Source organism: Phocoena phocoena, chromosome 1 (assembly GCF_963924675.1).
Source record: "Phocoena phocoena chromosome 1, mPhoPho1.1, whole genome shotgun sequence".
Taxonomy (NCBI): Eukaryota; Metazoa; Chordata; class Mammalia; order Artiodactyla; family Phocoenidae; genus Phocoena; species Phocoena phocoena.
Window position 1 is genome coordinate 1,942,248 of NC_089219.1, and position 23,311 is coordinate 1,965,558.

At 61.5% G+C, this 23,311-nt stretch overlaps 1 protein-coding gene across 1 annotated transcript in view; it reads left to right on the plus strand.

Moving 5' to 3' along the window:
- Positions 1-23,311, plus strand: part of PRDM16 (PR/SET domain 16) — a 232,437-nt gene that overhangs the window by 194,322 nt on the left and 14,804 nt on the right. Inside the window, exons 11-16 of the mRNA XM_065895946.1 lie at positions 3,455-3,557; positions 9,725-9,938; positions 11,764-11,911; positions 12,364-12,517; positions 17,195-18,608; positions 21,939-22,026. Coding sequence (XP_065752018.1) covers positions 3,455-3,557; positions 9,725-9,938; positions 11,764-11,911; positions 12,364-12,517; positions 17,195-18,608; positions 21,939-22,026 — 2,121 coding nt within the window. The remainder of the gene's footprint in view (positions 1-3,454; positions 3,558-9,724; positions 9,939-11,763; positions 11,912-12,363; positions 12,518-17,194; positions 18,609-21,938; positions 22,027-23,311) is intronic.

A 23,311-nucleotide genomic window follows, 5' to 3' on the forward strand; every position in this document is an offset into this window, starting at 1 on the left:
TGTTGCTGTGGGTTCCCCCCCGCCCCCGGCCCCCGCCCTCAGATCCTGAAACCAGAGAGAAAATTCCAGCTCTGCCTCGCTACACAGTCCAAGGACTGAGGCGAGTTTAAACAGTGTCAGGGCTGCTGCTGTTTAGAGACAGGCCTGGGTACTCAGACGCCGACAAAGGCAGGTCTGCGCTGAGCCTGGGAACGAAAGGGCATCCGAGGCCAGGGCTCCTTCTTCCCTGGAGAACAGGCTTCTGTCTGCCCTCTTGCGCAAAGCCTTAGGACTCAGCCCGTCCGTGATGCCCACTTGGCCCTGGGGTCTGAATATGACCCACGGAGGGGCATACAATGAAAGGCAGGTTATAAACCGACTTTAGGAATGTTTAAGGGGTTGCAATCATTTATTACGGGCCTCGAACGGAAGGGGCCTGCCGGTACAGTAAATGCGCAATTTGTAATTGTGCCCTGTAAGCCAGGAGACTGCCCAGGCCTCAGTCCCACCTAAGCCCGGCCTTTGTCCCGGGAAGTCACCCGACCCCGCAGACCCCGCAGACCAGGAACCGGGTCTTTCTCTGCGCGTCTAGCTGATAAGACCTTGGTGCCACTGCGAGCGGCCGTAAAAGCACCGGCGGCCTTTGTGTGGACCAGGGCGGCCCGCGCACCCGGGCGCACTTGGCAAAGGCGGGCCGGCTGAGCTTGGGAAAGTTCGAGTGGTCTCCGGTTCGCCGCTGCGCCCCGTCCTCAAGGTGGAGGCAGGTCGGGGACGCCCACCGCCCCCAGCCCCGCCCCAGGCTCTGCGATCAGCGCTAATAGCGCTTAATTCCGACTGCGGCTCAAAGTCGAGGCGGCCCCTGCTAGGCGCCCGGGCGGCTGCCCCGAGGGTCCCAGGCCGGGGCGGGGGTGCCCACTGCGCACAAAACTGCATCCCACGGCCAGCGCGCTAGACCCTCCGGCGGCGACTGGGGAGGGTCGGTTCCCCCCGAGGCCAGGCGGCCTCCGAGGAGGTCGGAGCGGGGTGGGGCGTGGGAAGAGGGGGGCAGGAGGTAGTGCAGCCCTCAGAGCTGGGAGGGGTGGGGGGGGAGGGGACCCGGGCAGCCTCCCAGTGAGCGGTGGGCGGGGTTCTGGAGGTCCGAGGGCCCTCGGAGAGGTGGGGTGGGGTGGGGGTCCTGGAAGGCTGGGTGGCCCACAGAGGGGGTCGGAGGGGGAGGCGGAGGAGGGAGGCGGGCCGCGCCAGCCCCGGCAGCCCGGCTGGAGCACGAGCCCAGCATCCGGCCGCGGGAGGATGCGGCCGCCGCAGAGCCGGGACCGGGTCTGAGAGCGCCGCCGGTCTCGAGCGTCCCTGGCGCTAGCGGGCTGGCGCGGGGTGGGGGGCGGGCGGCGCGGCCGGGAAAGATGCTGCGGGCGGGTCCACATTGCCCTCTAACGGGGACCCTCGAGAAGACACCGCGCCGCCGGGCCCGCCCCAGCCTGCGCGCGGGAACTCAGCGGCCTGCACTTGCTGGATGCGCTCACTCACCGCCGCCGGGATGAAAGTGCGATTGTTCCCGTGTTGTATTAATAAGCCCTGACTCACCTCCCCGGGATGGCTCCGGGGCTCCTCCGAGCTTTGTTGAAACGTGGGGTTCACTCTGGGTCCGATTTGAAAACACAGTGACTCGAGTCCGAGTTTTTAAAACAATGATTCGGCCACTGTGTAATTTTTAGGTAAAATAATACAAAACTGGGAGCTTAATAACAATTGATTTAACTACAGAAGGTAATACGGTACAGTTTCTAGTCTCCGTTTTCAAAATCTCATCATTATTTTAGCGACGTGCCAGGGCATAGTTGCCAAATGAAATTCCTGACGAGTGCAGGGAAAGGAACTCTGCACGTTGATAAGCCATCTGCGCATGTGCGTATTCTTCCACTGGGTGTAGTTCCGCAGCCCAAGTGTTCGGCTGGGCGTTTGGGGACGCAGTGTGGCTCTGCTGTCCCTTTGAGAGCACACTGGTGTCATTCTGCAGTTAGTCGAGACTGGCTGTGAGGGCGTCCAAGCTGGACTTGGCCTGGGGAGAGGGGGGAAAGGGGGAAAGGGGCCCCACCAGAGATGAGGAAGCTCAGCCTTCCAGATGTTTCCCCAGGGCGGGACCCGGGGGCGGGGGAGGAAGACCGGCAGGCCCGTGCCCAGCTCAGTCCCTGGGGCCACAACCAGGCCAGCTGCTTCTGGGAAGTCTGGCCTGACACCTAACCGCCATGTCCTCCATGGGGAGGGTGGTGCTGTGGGACCTCGGATGGAAATGGCCTGGAGAAGCCTCAGTCCCCAGGTCTCCCAGGGCAGAGGGACTTCGTCTCGGGTCCTTCTCTGGCCCCCCAGCCAGTCCTGTGGCCGAGCTTTCGGGCTCCTGGAAGCTCCTTGGTTACTGGTATCTGAAGAAAGACCCAAACACCACGTGCCAGCATGCTAGGAAGTGGACTGGCCTGAGAGAAACGCACCCTGCTGCCTGACATTTAAGATGCAGGGCTCCTGGTGTCAGCCCTGCTCACGTGAGGAGTGGGTGCCCCCACGCAGGGGAGCTGTGTCCCTGGTCCCTAGGGAGGGAAGGGGCTCCCAGGTAGGGTCTGGCAAAGGCAAGGAAGGCCCCATCCTCTCCCAAAGGCCCCCAGGCTATTGAAGCCTGGTCCCTGGGCTCCATCCCCGATGGACCCTGTCATGCTGCCCTTCTGAGTTGCTGGGGTTCTCCAGATCGTGGCTGCCACCTCCCATGCAGACGGTGTTTTTTTCAGGGGACATCTTGGCAGGGTACGGGGCTGCTCGGAGTACTGAGGCTGGACGTCCCTCAGAGCTTGCTCCAGGCTGCAGACTCTACCCTGAGCCCCACCCGACCCATCTCTGTTTTCAGAGGTGTCCCCCATCTCAGACCGCCAACGGCTGCTGGCACTGAGCTTGCGGCAGGCACACGTGGCGTCCACACTCACCTGAGACTCACACCTGCCGATCGGGCCTCCGTCTGTGTTCATAGTCACTTTCATAAACATCCAAATTCACTCTCGAGCCCCCTGAAGACCCCACCCCGCCCCCAGACGGCAAAGGGTGTCTTACATACATACTGACAAAAGGAACCTGGGAATCAACCCAGGCTCCACTCCTGATGAAAAGATCCACTTCTCCTAATATTTCCCTCTAGGACCCGCCCTGCTTGGGAACCTTGGAGCTAATCCTCACCTATTTCCTTTTGCACCCCTTTTATCAATATCCAAAATCTGGGTCAAACAAGTTAAAAATAGACTCTAGTCCTTCTGAGTGTATTCTGTCAAGTTCCAAAGGGGAACCTCTTAGCAGCAATTAGAAGGCAGGTCAAGTGGCCAGCGGGCCAGCCCCCCCAGTGAGCAGTGTCAACGGCATGCGGGCTGGGTGTGCGCGATGTGGCTTTTAAAGCAGCAAGGCCGCCAATGCTGACCCTTTCTCCCTGGTTTCTCCATCATAGATTTATTATAAAGTCATTAAGGACATTGAGCCAGGAGAAGAGCTACTGGTCCACGTGAAAGAAGGCTCGTACTCCCTGGGGACGGTGCCCCCCAGCCTGGATGGTAAGCCCCTACCCACAGGAGCAGAGGCCTGGAGCTCCCATCACTTCGGGCCACGTGACAGGGGCCGGGGGTCCCCCAGCTGCTGCCCAAGGCCCACCACCCAGACCCCAAATGAGAGAACCAGCCTCTTCCTAACAACTTCTCAACCTAAGCGCTTTGCTTTCTCTTTCCTTGGGTTACATGGGCCACACCCTGAATTCAAGACGCCTTCAATCAGCGCGTGTGAATGGGTGTCCTGCCGCCTTACAGCTCCGCAGCGGTAGAGTCCTAGGTTACAGCTCCGCAGCGGTGGAGTCCTAGGTTACAGCTCCGCAGCGGTAGAGTCCTAGGTTACAGCTCTGCAGCGGTAGAGTCCTAGGTTACAGCTCCGCAGCGGTAGAGTCCTAGGCGATTTTTTTAAAACTGCATAATTAGTACTAGCAGCAGCAGAATTGCCTGTTCTCTACATGACTTAAAAACAAACAAAACCATTTTGTGGCTTGGAAACCTTTGCCTCCAGAGTCTGTGCCAGGGGAGAGTTTCGGTCTCATTTAAGAGAGGGCACTGACGCCATACGTGTCTTTGAAAGTAGCGCCCATATGCAGTTAAAAGCAAAAAGTCCCAGAGACAGGTTAAGGGAAAATGTATGTGGTGAGAGGGAAAATTTAGGGCTTCGGTGGGCTCCGCGGTGGTACGGTGGCCACTGAGCTCTTTCAGCAGGACTGCGGGAAGCGTCCCAAATGTCCTTTCCTCTCGGTTGGTCACTTGGCATTCGTCCAGTAGACATACTTCCCTTCCTTGTTCATCCATGCTCAGGCACATCTCAGAGGACGCTTGAGAAAATCACAGTCTCGTATAAGCTCGGATTTCTGAAATCCAGATTTCTTTTCCTTCATCCACGTTGCTAAGCCTTGGGATTCTGGAATCGTTTTTAAGCCGCCGAGGAAAAGTCCGGTTGGAGGAAGCTGCGTTGGCAGCGGAGTACCAGCCGGTCCGTTAACTCCCTAAGTGCAGCTGCTGAGTAGACCGTGTCTCTTCTTTGAATGAGACCCCAGAAACGAGCAGACAGGCAGCCTCTCCTTCTGGCCATCTCCGGAGCTCAGGATCCCATTCCTGCTAGAGAAAGGGGGGAGGTTGGTCTTTCCCTTCCTGTCTTTCTTCCCCTCCCCTCCAAACACTCCAGGGGTTAATGATTAATGCCACTTACTGCAAGTTTCTCTAAGGAACTGCTCCAATGTCATGGCCCGGGGGTGCGCTTGGCTGGGCCAGGGAGCTGGGCGTTGGAATTAGCAGGAAGCAGAGAGACCTTTGTGGTCCCGAGCGTGGCCCACCTTTGTGGGACAGCACTGTGTGCCCGTGAGTTGTTCCAAAGGCTATCTCCACGGAAGGACAATTCTGCAAGACGGCCCTACGCATGCTCTCCTCTAGACTTTGGTTTTAATTAGGCCATGGAGAAAAGAATGGCTGAGCTCTGGGTAGCAGAGGGGTGGTCTCACTTTACTTAAAATAATTGTTGAAAAGACCTGTGAATCCTAGATAATGCACAAGAAGGCAGAGAGAGAAATCTGCCTAACCCAAGGGGTGCGCCCGGTGGTGGGGTTTCGTTTGTATGATGACATGTCTTTCTTCCAAAAGGTTTTAAAAACCTTGATTCCTGTCCCCCTTCCAACGCCCGATCTTAAATAACCTGGGTCTACATTTTCCTAATAATTTATCAGACGTTTGTGGGCTAATTGCTTTCGACACATAATAGCCCCACATCAAATATTTGACTCTCCATACCCTTTGCTGTCAAGATCACTCCTTCACCTCTCAACAGTCCCCCCCCCCCGCACCGCCCCCACCCCCACCCCCGCACCCAGTTAACTCTGAATCACACAGAAAGAGAATATAAAAATGTTCCTGACTAAGATAATTATCATAAAAAATCTTTTATCCCAGCCCCAGCTAAATGCAGCGGCCCCTTATCACGGCAGGAATTTGGAGTGTGCTCTTGAGGGCTTTTGAGCCTCCACTCTGGTAGATTAGCATGTAGATGCCACATAATTGTGTCCCCCTGGGTTCCCTGAAGCCATTAGGCACTGATGTATTTTTCTGTTACATTCCTGCTTTGCCTTGAAAAGTTGCTGATAGAACTTCAGATAGACGTGAGGCTGAGACTTGACAAACAAAACATCAGGCCGCCGTGGCCTTGGTTTACTTTGGTTTGGGTAGAAGATAGAGCTTCAGCCCCGGTCCACAGCCTCCCCAGATTTAGATGAAGAGACTTCAGTTCTGAATCACAATTCTGTGTGCTCTTGTTGGGGGCAGGGGCTCTGCCAGGACAACGTCCAGGTATCATGGAAGAAATGGGGGTGGGGGCTGCTTTGCCAGTTCACTGGGGGAAACAGCCCCAGTCCTGCAGACCTGGGGCTGGCAATGCTCTTTCAAAGCTGCCCCTTTGTAAAGAAATTCAGTTCCCATTTACCTACAAGTGATTCAGAGCAGAGGGAAGCCACTTTCAGAATCATTAGTTCCAGGGACTTCTTATTTTGTTTTTACTCTTTCAATGGAGAGGGGAAAGATTTCTCTCTCAGGAGAACTTCTTGCCCTTGGGAGAAAATAAAGAAAATCATTTCCTTTCAAATATGCCTTTCTTTCGAGAAAGGCTCAAATTTATTAACTTTTCCCCCCTCTCCAAAAAAGATCAAGGGGCTGCATTGTATTGGGTATAAAGCATGAGATAGGCATAATATAATATAGCAATACAACACAATAAACATAATGTAACCAGAGTGTAACACACTCTAGTATTTCTTTAAAATGGAGTTGCTTATGCTGGGAAAGTGAAAACCACGTGGACTGGGCACATCCTTCTTGCCCCGTCCAGCTTGCCCTGGGTGTGTATTCAGTGTCAACTTTACCTGCGTGGAAGTCGTTGGGACACCTGTCCACACCATGGCACAGGTGAGCGAGACTTGGACGTGTCCTGTCCTCGGCTCTGTCCTTGGACAGGAGCAAACTTGGGCTGGTGATGGGATGAGGGCAATGGAGGAGAGGGTGCCCTCCACGGCTGGTTCCACTGCCTCCAGGACGCCCTCAAATGCCTTCAGCGTGAGAAACAGGCTGAATTTTCATTGTAAATCCAAAGTCCAGATCCAAACTGGAAACATAAGTTGGTCAGTGCTATGGATGGGTGGGGCTATGGATGGGTGGGGCTATGGATGGGTGGGGCTATGGATGGGTGGGGCTATGAACGGGTGGGGCTGGCCCTTCTTCTTGCCTTTGTTTGCAAATTTCAACTTTGGTGACTGTTCTTAGGTGGGTCCAGAAAGAGTAAGATACAAACTGGCATTTCTAACTTCATCTTGATGCTGGTGGGAGGGGGCCCCCCTCAGCCTCATTCCGGCCCAGGAAGTCCGAACAAGCCCATGAGAGCAGTTTTGCAGGGTCTATGCATCCGGTTCTGTTCTAAAATGGTGTTCTTGGTACTCAGACCCAGTGGAAAGGAATCCATGTTCCTAAGGACAGAGAAGGCCTGCGGGGGCGGGTGGATGACGGTGCGTGCCCACACGCACGCCACATGGGGTGCCTTTCTTATACCCTCAGCGGGAAGCTGGGACTCAACCGCCTGCCCCGGGCACCCAGAAGAGCGACGGCTCCACGAACACAGCTCTGCCACCTCCCCTCTGGGTGCCCCGGGGGGAGCCAGGCAGCCTCCCCCGGCCTCCTCCATTTACCAGCGACAAAGCATGCGGACTGATGCGGAGCTCGGGGGAGGGGACACCATATAAAGTTCCCGGGGTGGAGCCTGCCACGTGGAGGGTCCCCGCCTCCACGTCACAGCGGCCATTTCCCTGAAAGCAGCGTCAGGCTCCCTGCTGTTTTAGAGGCAGCGTCTTGCAGACTTGCCAGGTGACTAGTTTGTGATGTGCGTCCTCCTTGCCCACCGGCCCCCTCCCGGGATTGTGTTTGGGGCTCCACCCCAGTACCCGAGGACCGGCCCAGGGCCTCAGTGGGCCTCGTTTTAGAATCTTTTCTGACTTAGCCCACCGCCTCCTATTCCTTCTGCCCAGTGGGGCTGCCCGCTGGTGGGGACGCCGGGGTCCTGCTGGCCTTGTGTTCACAAACGCTGGCTTGAGGATCACTGGCGCGGCCGCCCTCTGTCCTGGGCTTCTGTGGTTGCTGAGGACCGGCTGGCCCTCTTGCCTCCTTCCAGTCTGTTCTGTGGCTCAGCACGTGTCAGGGGCAGGTCCAGGGACGGCCTTTCTGGGATACTGGGTGGGGGCAGAGCCTTCTAAGCCCCGAGTTCAGCTCAGGTTCCCGCGCCCAGAGCAGGGCTGGGGGTTGTAACTGGGCTCCCCAGACTCTGAGCACGAGCTGGCTTTTCCCCTCCTTGTTCAAGCACTTTCTTGACCGCAGCCTCCTGCCGGCGAGCAGGCCAGGACGCTGGGACTCGGCTGTGTCTGACCAGCGCTGGGCCCGCCTGGCCTGCCCACCCCCCACACGTGTCCCCCGGGCTCCTCTCCTCCCCGCAGCTCTCCCCTGTCACCCAGGGAAGGTGACGGCTGCCTCTGTGTGTGTCCAAGGGCTTCATCCAAGGCCCGGGGGCATCTCAGAGATGGATCCCACAGGAGTGTCCCCCTTGGGCGTGGGGGGCTCTGGGTGCCCACCAGTGGGGGCACCGGGTGTGGCCAGACGCCGGGAGCGGTACCTTTGCCCTCAGGCTCAGGGAAGCTTCCAGTCTCGAGGAGTCCTCCCATACCCCCGCCCTCCCCACCAGCCCACAGGCCCAGGTTGCAGAGCTGCCCCCTGTCTTGAGACGTGGATGGTGGCCCTTCTGCCACGAGGAGGGGGCACCACCCCTTCTGCCTGCCCCCATCTCCCCCACCTCCCTGGCTTCTGCACCCCTTAGGGTCAGGCCCTTTTAGTCAGCATCCAGCCCAAGGTTAAGGCTTTGCTCACTGCCAGGCCCAGAGGTCCTTGTTCACGTGCGCGCACACACACACACACACACACTCGTGCAAAAATGCACACATACCCACCCAGGTTCACACAAACACACTCATGCACACAATCACATAACATTCACACACAAACCCATGCACACATATTCACACACACATTTACAGACACGCAAAGGCACACAAGTGCATATTCACACACAAATGTGCACGCGCACACATGCTCACCAACACACTTAACGCGTGGTCAGTCATGCAAACGTGTGCGCACACATAACACACGTGCGTGCACACATATCCATTCACGCGTGCCAAGTAATCACACGCAGGAACACACAAACGTGCGCAAATGCAGGTGTGCCCACTCAGGCACACTTGCATGCACCTGCGCGCAAGTGGGCAGATATGCGGACACGCACGTTTTTCACACCTGTGGCGGCGACAGAAACACATGCAGACGTGCACAGGAATACATGACACCAGCGCAAACACGAGCGCCGATGCACAAAAATGCCGGCACGTCCATGCGAAGGTGTCCTGATAAGGAGGCAGACGTGCTCAGAGAGTCACCCACGGGCACACACACAGCTGCACACCCGTGCACAAGGAGCGCACACGCGTTCACACAGCCACTCACCAGCACACCTTTCGATTCATCTGTGCTGGAGCTTTTCGTGCAGGTTCTCTGTTCAGACCTGCGGGGAACACGAGGTGGTCCTCGGCGGGGGTGGGGGGGGGACCCCAGCTCCAGGGAGAAGCTGTGTTGGGGCAGCCACGGGCTGGGGATGGGCCCAGAGGTCCTTCCCGGGGGACTCACACCCTGAGCTGTTTGGCTTGGCAGGGTCCTCAGGATGCTGCCTCGTAAACTTCATAATAGCCGCCTCCCTTTTATTTGTTTGACCTTGACGACGATCGTTTATGATACGCATTGGAGCCGTGCCGTCTCTCTTCTGATTCATACACAAAGCGCCTGGCCAGCCTTCCTTCTCTGCTCCCGAGGCGCGGGGAGGGGCCCAGCGCTTCTCCGTGTTTCTTGTGGGGCAGACGCAGGTCCCTGCCGCCTCCGTGTCCCCCACCCCCCGCCCCGCCCCGGGGGCAGCCTCTCCCAGGTCCAGCAGGAGGGCGGGGAGGATGCGGGAGGGGGCACAGCCGGTGAGGGAGGCACCCCCTGCAGCCCCGGGCCTGGGGCGGGCCTGGGGCAGGTCCAGGGCCGCCCGTCCACCGCCCACCCTCTCTCCCTCGCAGAGGACCCCACGTTCCGCTGTGACGCGTGTGACGAACTCTTCCCGTCCAAGCTGGACCTGCGGCGCCACAAGAAGTACGCGTGCAGCTCGGTGGGGGCCGTGCTCTACGAGGGCCTGGCCGACGAGCTCAAGCCCGAGGGCCTGGGCGGCGCGGGCAGCGACGGGCAGGCCCACGAGTGCAAGGACTGCGAGCGGATGTTCCCCACCAAGTACAGGTGCTGCCCCGCCCCGCCCCGCCCCGCCCCGCCCCGCCCAGCCCAGCCCAGCCCCGCCCCGCCCCGCCCCGCCCCCAGGAGCCAGTCAAGGACGGCAGGGTCAGCGGGCCCTGGGGGCACAGAGGAAGCCCTGAGAAGGGCAGAGGTCACCCCTGACCCCTCAGGCCTGCCCAGGCTGACAGGCCCAAAGCTCCAAGGACAGGTGGAGACATACCTCAGGGGTAGGTACCCTGGCCAGCTCATCTGCCCCTGGGGACAGAGCAGGCCCGCCAGCTGGTGGTTGGAGGCCACCGGTGGTCACTGTTCTGACCATAAAGGCCAGGCCCCGGGTCAGAGCCCCCCCTCCACGAAGGAGCCGCAAGTCACCAGGTCGAGCCACCCACCACTGGCCCCACCATCCTGGGGTCAGGGCCGAGTTGTGGAGACAGACAGGGGTGAGGCCCCAGGGCCACTTCCGTGGTGAGGTCCAGGACCAGGCTGCGGGATGCCGCCCAGGGGCTTCCTGGAGCGCCTGGCCCTCGGACACACTTCTCAGACAGTGGGCAGGAGTAGGAAAGGGCCCCCGGGGTCCCCTCACCCCCACCCCAGGCTCCAGCCTCTGCTTCCCCTGGGGCCCCCCACCTGTCCCGGAGACTTCACAGACGTGGGCACAGATGCCAGGCCAGCTGTGTGATGGCCGGACGTGGCCTCCCTAGCCCCTGGGAGCAGGGCCCCGGGGACCCATGTGGGGAGAAGCAGGCCGGGCAGTCCCAGTGTTCCAGGGACCAGTGAAGACCTTCCCAATGTGCGCCCCTCCTCTGCCTCTGAGAATATCCTCCAGGGCAGCCCTGCAAAGTCAGAGTAAAACCCCATCAGGTCACTAACTGGCTGTGGGGTTGCGGAGAATTGGATGCCAGTCCTGTCACAGCCCCCTGGGGACGGGAAATCCTCCACCCTGAACGGATGACTGAGAAAATAAGAGTTTGGGCAAATCCCGACTGAGGCCCTTGGCGGTAAGCGCCGCTCAAGAGGGTCCGTGTTTTCTTTACATAAACACATAAATCACAATTAACAACAGGGGAAAAGCTACAATCTGCCGGGTGCTCGAGAACCAGGCGTTTCTGATCTAAATGGATGGCTGGGCCCCGTAATTAACGGGCCATGATGCATTGCTGCCTCGTTCATGAAGATTAACGGTCATACCTGGGACAGGAGGAGAAGCAGGACGTCCCCCGAGAGGAGGGGGCTCCAAGCTGCTGGTTCGTCCAAGTGCAGCAGCCCCTGCCCAGCAGCTGTGCCCGCCCCGCCTATCACATCTCCTTTGGAGAACGCCGGCCCTCACTCCCCGCTGACCTCCATGGTGTGTGCATGGCGGGCAGCCTCTCGGTCTGGCTTGGCCGGCGAGCAACCCCAGGTCACTCAGAGGGGTGGCCTTGGGTCTCCTGGGCCTCGTCCCCGCTCTGGGGCTCGTGCCAGTGTTGGAAGTCTCCAGACCCCGTTTTTCTTAGGCCCAGGGTTAGCGTCAAGGTGAAAGTTGTTTTGAGCTGGGACCCCGCCTGCCGCTGGGTGCCTCGGGGGTGGTCCTGGGTGAGGGCCCGAGCTCTGTCCACGCACTGGCTTCTCCCCCCATTCCACGTGGGAAGGCCGTGCCTTCCCGTCCATCCCCTTTTGCCCTGTCCAGGGGGGAGATAGACTGGCTGCCAGACCTCACTCTGCCCTCTGAGCAGGAGGCAGTGGCAGGGGCTCCAAGGGGCCGCCGGGAGCAGGCCGTGCTGGGCTGAGGCCCTTCCCTCCTGGGCAGCGGGCAGGTGGGGGACCCACAGTGACCCCCGTCCACTGTGCACAGCTTGGAGCAGCACATGGTCGTCCACACAGAGGAGCGAGAGTACAAGTGTGACCAGTGTCCCAAGGCCTTCAACTGGAAGTCCAACCTCATCCGCCACCAGATGTCCCACGACAGTGGCAAGCGCTTCGAATGTGAAAACTGTGTGAAGGTAACGTAGTCGCCCGGCCCCGCCCCCACTGTCGAGATGCAGGTGATGTGACGGGCTCCCGAGTCGTTTGGGGAAGAGTGGAAGTGGGCTGGGTAGCACAGCAGGGGAGGGCCCGGGGCCAGACCTGGGTCCTCTCAGGGTTCCTGCCAACGTGGCAGGACAGGCTGTCATGGGTCAAAGTACTGGAGCTTAAGAACGCTTCTGAGGTCCTGTCTCAAGCATCTTCAGGGTGACAGTTCTCTCGAGAATTATCGTTGAAGAAACACAGTCAAGGGAGGCCTGACGGCTCACTGAAAGCCGTGCAGGGGGTCACCACTGCAGCAGAGACCCGCCGGGCCAGGCTCAGTGCAGGGGCAGAGCAGCCAGGGAGACCCCCATCCCATGGCCAGACCCAGGCCCGCAGGGGAGCAAGCAACAGGTGGGGAGTAACTCGCCGGTGTCTGTGTCCCCAGGTGTTCACGGACCCCAGCAACCTGCAGCGGCACATCCGCTCCCAGCACGTGGGCGCCCGGGCCCACGCCTGCCCCGACTGCGGGAAGACGTTCGCCACGTCCTCGGGCCTCAAGCAGCACAAACACATCCACAGCACCGTCAAACCTTTCATATGTGAGTGGCCCCCCAGCCTGGGCTTCCAGCCCGTGAGGTGGGGGCGTTTGGGGGTCAGGCCAAGGCTTGAAAACCCCAGGCTCTTCCCCACCCGTGGGACCCCGTCTGTCCAGAAAACACTCGTGGCAGCTGCTGACACCTCTGCCGTGAGAAGCCCAGGCCTGGCTGCCCTCCTTGGTTCCTCCCCCTCGCTCGCCCCTCCAGTGGCCGGAGGTGGGCAGTGGGTGGTGAGGAAATCCGGGTCCTGCAGAAGGACCCGGCAGCCCACCGCCCCCCACTTCCCCTCCTCTTCCCCGCACGCACGTTCCGCCCTGAGCTCCAGCAGGTATATGATGGTCCCACTGCTGCCCCCCAGGTTCTGCTGTTCACCCCCCAGCAGCCTTTGGGGAGCCTGGGCTGTGTGCCTGCCCTGACCCGGGCAGCCGGGGCTAGCTGTAAATAACTGGACCCCTGTCCTCACGGAGCTTTACCTGCCAGTGGAGAAGACAGAGGCTAAGCCATACAGATCACAACAGCACACGTGACGGGCACATCGCGGGGTGGGGGGGCGGGCAGGAGTGCAGGGTCAGGAGGCTCTCCAGGCGTCCAGGTGGGTGCTGTCCTGTCCACGTGCTGGGAGGTCAGGACGGCCTGTTGGGCGAGAGGCGTCCTAGCAGAGGGCTGGAGGAGGCATGGGGGTGAACCAAGGGGGTGCCTGGGGAGAGGGCTCGCGACGGGGGGCTGTGAGCACAGAGGCCTTGAGGTTGGGGTGCGTTTGGGGAGAGAGGGGTCAGAAGTCACAGGGGTTGGGGCTGGGGCTCTGGTGGGCCACCGCGGGGGTATGACCCTGGTTCTCAGGATACTGGAAGATACTGAAGGTTCTTCTCTGCCTAGCATTGCGCCAAGTCTCATTTCACACGAGGTTTTGCGGAGTCACGGTTCATGCCAACACAGCACTGACTCATCGTCCACACGAGACTGTGCTAGCTGTCATTTCACACACATGACCTCACAGCATCCTTCCAAAATCTTACAGAGCAGGGGCCACACTATGTCCAACTGAAGGGAGCTGACAGAGGAGGAAACACGTGGAAACGTTAAATGACCAGGCTCTCAAGGCTCGGCGGCAGAGCCCGGATTCCAGCTCCAGGGGCCTGGCTCTTGAGCCCAGACTGGGCAGCCTGGGGCCTCTCGGGCTCCAGCATGTCATTGTGTGTGTCAGGGGTGACTCTGGGAGCTGGAAAACTGGGCTCTGGGTGTTTTCACCGACTTGGGGCTTGTGCAGGCCTGGACTCCTGCCCCAGAGAGGCCATGCTGACTGGCTTCTCGGGCCTTTGTTGAATAGCTGAGGCTGAGCCCCCTCCTGCCCACTGCCTCGAGCCCAAGCTTCCAGCTGTCCTGCTAGAGGTGACTGAGCCCGCGGCCTGCCTGGGTCACCTGCTCCCTTGGTCCAGGAAGCAAAGGGAGAGAGCGCTCTGCCTGGTGGCCACCTCACTGGGGCCACCTTCCTCTTACCCACCACCCCTTTCACCTGCAGACCCTGGAAAGATCATCCGAGTCTCGATGGGAGCAGGGCCCATTCCCTCTGGGAGGGGCCGGGAAGGAGTGAGCTGGGTGGGAGTAGAGGCTGGGGGCCGGGGCTTTGGGCCTGGTGCATATCTTGCTTCCAGGATGAGCGTCCCAGCAAGTCCCTCTGTGGGAGGAAGCGCACATGAGTGCATCTATCATAGGTTTCTAAGCTTTTCCGCAAAGCTAGGAGAGGAAACTTGCACACAGGCTTACAAGTCATTGCTTCTCTGGGCATGCAAATGGGCTTTGTGAAGTCTTGTTGGATTGTAGTCACAGCGTAAGTTCTGGGAACCTCAGCAGTCGGGAAGGGTCCAAGCCCACCATTTCCGCTGCCTGCATGGACTCTGTGTGCAGATGGGGAGGACACAGGGCAGCCTGGACGGGCCCCACCGGCTATCAGCAGCCCTCCGCCTCTCGTCTGTGCCCCGTGCCCACCTTGGGCCTTGGCTTTCGGCCAAGGGGGTAAAGCGAAAGATAAAACCCCAAACTTGGCCAGGTGCCACGTATGAGAGGGAGAGGCAAATGTTCGAAGTTAGCTTAGATGTGAACATCGGCCTGCGCGTCCTCTCGACCAGGACAGAGCATCCTTTGGTTGAGGGGGTCAGGTTTGGAAAAGAAACTGCGAACAAATGAGCAGAGGGTAAATGATACAGCGCTTCTGAGAAAAGATGGGCCACTGGGGGAGCAAGGGCTCACGGCGGCCGGTCACTCGTGCACAGGCTCCATCCCCCGCCGGGCGGCCCCCGGGCGCCCACACACAACACACACGATGGGCACCAAAACCTGCCCCAAGTCCCAGCCTCACTGACCACGTAGCCCAAGGTAGCATAATCTCCCGGTGGGGTGTCTTGCATCGGGAAACTCAAGTGTGAGGGGTCGGGGCGAGGGTGTATCCGCGCCCACAGGCAGACAGGCTCCTGTGGGCACTTTTTAGAAAGGACCTTCTTAGGAGTGAGTATGTACATGTGCATGTGTGTGCATGTGTGTGTGTGCATCCCTGCACATACCCTACAGGAAAAGAAACTGCTGATCAGAATAAGTACTGGCCAGGGCCCCTCTGCATCCCAGCAGGGCCTGGGGCACCATCCACCAGGCGCTGGTCCCACGTCCAGTTCACCGTGGGCTGCCCAGGCCTTTCCCAGCCCCTGCAGGCAGCCACCTCCCATCACCGGCTCTAAGCCAGCGGTCAGCCATCCCAGGGCCAAGACCTGCCTCTCCAAGGACCTCAGTCTCCCAGAGGCCTCTCTGTAGCCCCAGCATCTCTGCAGGATCCCTTTATCATGTGAGTGGGTGGGTAGAAAGCAAGGGTCCCAGGCTCCCTGTGCCCAGGCATGGCCACTGGCCCCAGGGGCCCCTCCTGAGAGCTGCCTTGGATGGGAGCCTGCTCAAGGCCAGTTTCCAAGCTCAGGATGGCAGCAGCCACTAACGAGGTGCCACAGAGGCCTGCTGTGGGGGGCAGAGGGTGTCACAGAGCCTCTTCGGGGGCTGGGGATACAGCAGGGTATCACTGGTCTGGCCAGGTGCCCCGAGCTGGGGAGCGGCCTTTCTCCCCCTAGGGCTGGCAGAGGCCTGTGGGTATTTATAGACCATCTGTGGCACAGCCTCTCTGCACCAGCCGCCTCCCAAAATGGGCAGATTTCATCAAATGGGGCAGTGCTCTTCTCCGTCAGCCTTGAAAACGTCCCGCCAAGCCAGACGACCAGGAAGGCAGAGCCGTTAATATAAATAGATATTGTGATTAAAGGACAGGATCACCTGAGGGCCAGCGCTCCCAGCTGGCATCGTGTGACATCAGGCAGTGGAGAGTGCGGTGAGCAAGAAATGCACGGAAATCATTGTTTCCACTGGGGCTGCATTTAAGAAGCAAATCGTCCTGCAGAGAGAGACACACACAGCGTGTGCGTGTGTGTGTGTGTGCATGCGTGTGTGTGCGTGTGCGTGTGTTCATTCCTCCCTTGGCTGGTTAGAAACACAAGAGCAGAAAGAAAAACTGGCAGTTGGCCGACACTCAGCTCACAGGCCGTTGGGAAAGTGGCCGAGACTGGGTCCCCAGGGCCTCTGGGTCCTGGCGTTTGGCCTCGGCCGCCACCACCCTCTCCTGTTAAGAGCAGAGGCCGGCGTCTGGCAACCAGAGCTGGTGCGGCCTCTCCATCCCAGTTTAGAGAGGTTTCGATTTTCTCAAACGTGGAACTAGCCCTCTCCACGTGGCTCCCCTCCCATCTCCACCTTCAGGCCACCCCCAGACGGTGACCTCACACAGCCAGGACCCGTGCTCCCAAAGCCCAGCCTCCAGGACTAGGAACCCCAAGGGGCCGGTCCCTCCTGAGGCCTTCCCATCCTGGGTGCAGGTCACAGGGCCTGGGACAGAAAGAGGGCAGAAAGCAGAGAGCATTTTAAACTTTACAAAGTGGGAGACCTAGCCCGGGGGTCGGTGTTTCCCTCGCCCCGGCTGGAACAGCGTGGCTGACATGGCAGGGAGGGTGGATGGGTGTCCTGGGCGGCTGGTGCAGCTGCAGACGTGATGGCGTGCCACGACTTTGTCTGTCTCTGGGAACGATTCTGAAGGCCTTGGCACCACATGGCAAACTCATAGGGGTAGGAGGGCACAAAGAGCGGCAGGGCCCCTTTCTCCAGCAGAGGAGGTCGAGGCAGCTGGAGACCTACCCAGGCTGGCCCAGGATCCCCGGGAAGGCACGGGAGTGTCCTCGCCAATCCGTGCTGGTCACCAGAGGCCAGTCCCAGGTCGGGCGCACGCGCGTCTGTACGTATGCGTGCGCACGCGCGTGCGGGCACACAGGTATGACGTACACACCTGAAGTATGTACACACGTGTGTGAACACGCACACTCGTGCGTGACACGTGTGTACATAAGCACACGTGCGTCCACGGACACGTGTCCGCACACGCACGCACGCATACACGTGTGGGCACGTATGCAGGTACTCACACACAGTGACACGTATGCCCGCGCGCACACACACACACACACAGACGCTCACGTACCCTGAGCACACGCTGCTCCCGGTCACCGAGGCCAGAGCGCCCCGGTCCCACCAGCCCCGGGAGCCTGCAGTGCAGGGCTTCCATCATTTCACAGCTGCCGCTCTTCGCTTCTGCTGACGTTTCAGGTGAGGTCTGCCACAAGTCCTACACGCAGTTCTCCAACCTGTGCCGACACAAGCGCATGCACGCCGACTGCCGCACGCAGATCAAGTGCAAGGACTGCGGGCAGATGTTCAGCACTACCTCTTCCCTCAACAAGCACCGGCGCTTCTGCGAGGGCAAGAACCATTACACGCCGGGCGGCATCTTCGCTCCGGGCCTGCCCCTGACCCCCAGCCCCATGATGGACAAGGCCAAGCCGCCCCCCAGCCTCAACCACGCCAGCCTGGGCTTCAACGAGTACTTCCCCTCCAGGCCGCACCCGGGGAGCCTGCCCTTCTCGGCGGCGCCCCCCGCCTTCCCCGCGCTCACGCCCGGCTTCCCGGGCGTCTTCCCTCCATCCCTCTACCCCCGGCCGCCCCTGCTACCTCCCATGCCGCTGCTCAAGAGCCCCCGGAACCACACGCAGGACGCCAAGCTCCCCAGCCCCATGGGCAACCCGGCCCTGCCCCTCGTCTCCGCCATCGGCAGCAGCGGCCAGGGCGCCACGGCGGCCGCGGGGCCCGAGGAGAAGCCGGAGAGCCGCCTGGAGGACGCATACGGCGCCAAGCTCAAGCCCCGGGGCAGCGACCTGTCAGACGGCAGCGACTTCGAGGATATCAACACCACAACCGGGACTGACCTGGACACAACCACGGGCACGGGCTCCGACCTGGACAGCGACGTGGACAGCGATCGCGACAAGACCACGGACAGGGGCAAGGCGGCCGAGGGCAAGCGCGAGCTCGGCGGTGGCGCGGCGGCGCCCGGCGCCCCGGAGAGCGCCGGCGAGGTGCCCGTCTTCTACTCCCAGCACTTCTTCCCGCCGCCCGAGGAGCAGCTGCTGACAGCGTCGGGCGCCGCGGGCGACTCCATCAAGGCCATTGCGTCCATCGCCGAGAAGTACTTCGGGCCCGGCTTCATGGGCGTGCAGGAGAAGAAGCTGGGCGCACTGCCCTACCACTCCGTGTTCCCCTTCCAGTTCCTGCCCAACTTCCCCCACTCCCTGTACCCCTTCACAGACCGTGCCCTCGCGCACAGCCTGCTGGTCAAGGCCGAGCCAAAGTCGCCCCGGGACGCCCTCAAGGCCGGTGGCCCCAGCGCCGAGTCACCCTTCGACCTCACCACCAAACCCAAAGAGGCCAGGCCCGTCCTGCCGGCGCCCAAGGCGCCCCCGGCCCCGGCGTCCGGCGAGGAGCAGCCGCTGGACCTGAGCATCGGCAGCCGCGTGCGCGCCAGCCAGAACGGAGGGACCCGGGAGCCCCGCAAGAACCACGTGTACGGCGAGCGCAGGCTGGGGGCCGGTGAGGGGCCGCCCAAGGCATGCCCGGCGCAGCTGCCCCAGCAGCCGGCCCTGCACTACGCCAGGCCGTCGCCCTTCTTCATGGACCCCATCTACAGGTATTAACATGCCCCGCCCTCACCCGCTCTCCAGAGGGGCCGCCACCCAGGTGGGCCGCCAGGTGGGCGCGGCGGTGGGAGGGGACGCTCTCGCCTGCCCCCCCAGGCTTCTTCCCTCTGCCTTTGCAGCGTCAGCAGGCACCTCGGCTCTGGGGTGTCCGTGCCACTTGGGGCCCATGCCCGGCTCAGCCCTTTCCTGGGGTGGGCAGCTGGTGGGGTCTTCTGGGCACCCCTGGCTCCCTCTCGCTGACAGACACTGGGGGACCCCCGCCATCCTCTCTCGAGCCCTTACCTCCCCCCAACCCCCAGCAGCCTGCCCTCAGACTCCACCCCAGACATCTACCCGCTGGAGGCTCCAGCCGCCTTCTTTGCACAGACTCTGCCCATGACACTCCTGGCTCTTCCCTCTGCTTCAGCATCCCTGCTTCCCTATGGCTGCTCCACAGCTGGGGCTTCTGGTGGCCCAGCGGGAGGAGGGGGAGGAAGGAAGGAGGAAGCTTTGGAAGGTTTGCCAAAAAGCAGTGTCCCATTCCTCTGGCACCTTCCCAGCGAGGGGCCAATTGAATCCCCCTCCCCGGCTTCTGGGCACGGTTTGGTCAGGCGGGTTTGTTAGGTCCTGGGCGTGCTGGGCAGGCTGAGCCCTGAGGAGGGGGCTGTGCCCGTGGACGGGCCTGGGAGGGGGCCTGGAGGGGCAGGCAGGCAGGCGTGTTGGCTCGGCCCCTGATACAGGCCCACAGCTCTGTGTGGGAGGGGCCCGCGTGCACACACGTAAGCGTGTCCCCACGGGCATTCAGGGAGCGTGTGGCCGCCTTGAGGGCTTGCGTGCCTGCTATTCCCCAGGGGCCAGGCAGGGCCTGGGGATGGGTGTGCAGGTGAGGTCACCTCTGCTAAAGGTACAGTGGAAAGAAATGGTGGTGGAGCTGCTGGCGAGGGCAATGGGCCAGTCTCCTGCTCCGCCCCCTGGCGCCGACTTGGGTCCCCGCCCTCGCCCTCCACGCTCGCCTGGGGCGCTGGCCGGCCTGTGTCTGCTGCCGGTCCCGTTTCCTGCCAGGTCCTGCTGGCGTCATCACAGGAAACATGAAAAATGCCCCCCTTGGGTCTCTCTTTAAGAACACGCCATCCATGGATGGTTTGCTGACAGCGGCTCATCGGGTTTCTGGGGTGAACATAGCCATCAAAGGCCCAGGGAGCACCTGCCAGTTAGAATAAGAATCTCCGGGACCCATGGGGAGCCAGGAGACACCTGGGGCTTGAGGGAGGATGCCCCCCCGGGAGGAGCCGCCCTTGTGCAGAGGAGGGGGGCAGGATTGGAGACCTAGGGAGGGACTCTGCTGTCAGGCCTCCAGAGTTGGAGCCAGCAGGCCTGCAAGAGGCTCTCGGTTAACTGTGGCTGCTCAGGCCCTGGCGTCCTTGTCCGCCCCGTCCCAGCTCTCCTCCTGTGCCCCTCTCCTCCCACTTCCAGGCCTGGTTTAGGGCCTTGGGCCTTTTTCTGGAAGCTGGGGGAGCAGCCAGTTGGGCCCCGAGGCAGGAACTGGCCACAGACGCCCCAACCCGGGTCCTGTCCGAGCTCCTCAGAGACCCGGCCGGCGTGTGCCAGGCTCTTGCCCTCAGGATTTAGCGTACAGTGGCTGGTGGAGGGCTGCCGGGCCCCCAGCTTTATACACAGGCACCAGCAAAATGCCCGAGAGTGGATTAGCTCCACATTTTCTCCCCACCGCCCCCCAAGCCCAGTCAAGATAAACACTCATGGTGTCGGGAAGATTCACCTCCAAGTGAAGGTGTGGGCGACTGTCACTGCCTGTTAACAGGCTGGCCCAGGGCTAGGAGACAGGGTCCCCTCAGCTCCTGGATGGTTCTGGGGTGACTCCAGCGAAACTCCCCACAGGCCACGCCCCGGCAGTGACTGTGGACGTATACCCACAATCCTCCCTCCCCCAGGGTGGAGGAGCCCTAACACCGCCAGGCTGGCGACCCCCCAGCCTTCCAGCCCCTCTCACCGCCATGTGCTCCTGTCTCTGCAAGATGGGCTGGGGACGGTGTGGTGACAAAAGCCACGTGCCTTGGAAGAGCACGTGTCCCCTGGGGCCTGTGGGGTCAGCTGGCGGGGGTCGCTCGGAGCAGCCTGCTGGGCTGTCGCTAGACACAGAAGTCGGGAAAAGGCAGAAGGCGACATTTAACAACCCCCCGACGTGGGGCCCCTTCCTCTCGGGCCACACCACGCCCCCAAGGGGGCCTTGTTGAAAGGCCAACTCAGTCCAGCTCTGAACAGGGCCTCTGCTAAGCCCTGCAAAGCGGGGTGCCCCTCAAGCCAACTTCCCACGTGGAGACCACCTCCTCCCCTTGGAACCGGCTTGGGGTCTCAGTGGGCTCACCTGTGGCCGCCTGCGCTCCCCGGGTGCTCCCACCTCTGGGCCCCTGTCCTTGCGGCCATCCCCGTCCTGCTCCGGTCAAGGCCCCAGCCAGTCCCCTGGGGGCAGAGCTGAGCCTAAGAGGGACGGGAGCGTGGCCCTGGGCAAGCGAGGCGGCGGGTCACCGCAGCTGTGGCTGCCTGTGGGGAGGTGGCAGGCCTCGCCAAATCCCACTTTGTAAATCTCAACGCTCCCCCAGGGGAAACTGAGGGAGGCGTCCTTGGGACACAATAGAGGAGGGGTCAGGGAGAGGAGGGGTGGCCACCTCCTCCACTTGTGACTGACAGTTGTCCTGGCATTTGGGGAATGTTCTAGAATTGTCACCTCCAGTAGCTGTCTTGAGGTTTTAGGTAGACCCTGCCTGGCTGCCGCCGGGAGGCCCTGCAGCCTCCCCAGGATAGAGACCTACGGGTCACTCGTGTGTATCCGCCCCGTCGGGCAGAGTGCCCGTGCCGTGGGCCGGGAGGGAGAGGGACGTGGGGTGTAGGCGGCAGCCCCCGCGTGCTCCACATTCTGCTTCGGGGGAGCCCTCGCTGGGCTGACAGGCCAGTTGGCAGAGGCTGGTGCATGCGGGCCCTTCAGAAGGTTCCTGGCTCCAGCATCAAGTGTTCGTCACGTGCCTGGGTGCCAGCAGCTGGGGGGGGAGGGGTGGACAATGGGGAGACTCGAAAGGGTCCAGACCTGGGCGTGGTGATGGGGAGCTCGTGCTCGGCAGGCGACTGTGAGGCTGGGTCACAGACGTCTCCACAGCGTCAGGTGGGACGTGGCCACAGGGGACATGGAAGCTGGGCCGCCGTGGTGGCCCCCCAGCTCATGACCAACGGGGCACGGGTGGGCGCCCAGAAGGGCGGGGGCCACAGCCCCTCCCCGCCCAGCGCTGGGCCGCTCGGTGGGGTCCGTAACCCTCTGTGTTGCTGTCCAGCAGGGTGGAGAAGCGGAAGGTGACCGACCCGGTGGGAGCCCTTAAGGAGAAGTACCTGCGGCCGTCCCCACTGCTCTTCCACCCCCAGGTAAGGCCCAGCCAGGAGCCCCAAGGTCCGTACGGGCCAAGGTGCACACCCCAGGCGGGTCTCCGCTTCCCGTCCCTGAAGACCCACAGGTCCCTTTGAGGCTGGGGAGGATGGGAAGGGCCAGGACAGGTGAGGAAGGAGGGTGGTTCTCTGTGGGGGCACCCTGTGGGTCCTTCAGAGGCAGCCAAGGACCCCGGTCCACAAGGGGCCCCATTGACCTGCAGCTCAAGCTCTAGGAGGGGGAGTGAACTTGCATGGGGCAGTGGGCAGCAGATTGGATGGAGCAAACACAAGAATTTTGAATGTAGGGAGAATAGACACGAGAGAGCAGGGGGGGTGTGGACGCCAGCAGTCTCTCCGGTACGAGGGACTTGGGGATCCTTAAGGGAGAAGAGCAGGAGAAGAAGAGCCTGAGTGCCAGGGGCAGAGGCAGTAGGGAGCAGGACAGCAGCAGAGGGACTGGCGTCAAGGGCAGGGCGTCCCGGGGGGCAGTGGGCAGGGGGACCGCCCTCACCCGGGGATGCAGAGGGTGGAGAGGCCGCCTGTCAAGACTAGAATCAGGGGTCTGAGAAAGAGAACCCCCAAGTCTGGGCAGTGGCCGCAGACCCCACCAAGCCTACAGGCACTCCTGCGTCCCCCTGGCCGCGTCCTCCCAAGGGGTGGGTGCGGAGAGGTGGCAGAAGCGGGGGTAAGCGGCAGGGCCGGCGGAGTCCCCCTGATTCCCTGCCCCGGTGCCCACCTGTCCTCACTGCTTGGGACCCAGCGCCCTCCCCAGAGCCACGGGCCTCCCCTGTCCCAGCCGGAGGGGCGGGGGGCTGAGCTGTGGGACAGGCCTGGACCCAGACTCCAGACCCGGGCATTGTTCTCTTGCTCTGAGTTTCCCGCCTGGGACAAACCCCCCGGTTTGTGGAACCTGTGCCCTGCCTGGGTTCACAGCTAAACTTAGAGCCTCCCATTGTCTCGCTGGGGCCTCGGAGTTTGGTTAAGAACTTCCCCTGATTTCCTCAGGACCGGCTGGAAAAAGCCGGCAGGCCAGCCAGGCACATCCTGTGTTTGTGTTTGTGCAGGAGCTGGGCCGGGAATATCTGATCAGCAGGAGCGGGCCAGGCAGGCCGGACCCTCCCAGGCCTGAGGAAGAGGGGCCTGGCGGGGGCCCGGCTGCCCATTGTGCCTGCTGCCCGCTCCCCCCACCTGCCAGCCCCGCTGCCTGCCCGTGGGCCCAGAGCCAGGGGTGGGGGCGGGAGAGAGGACTAGTAAGTCACCTGATTAAATGGGCCGAGGTCAG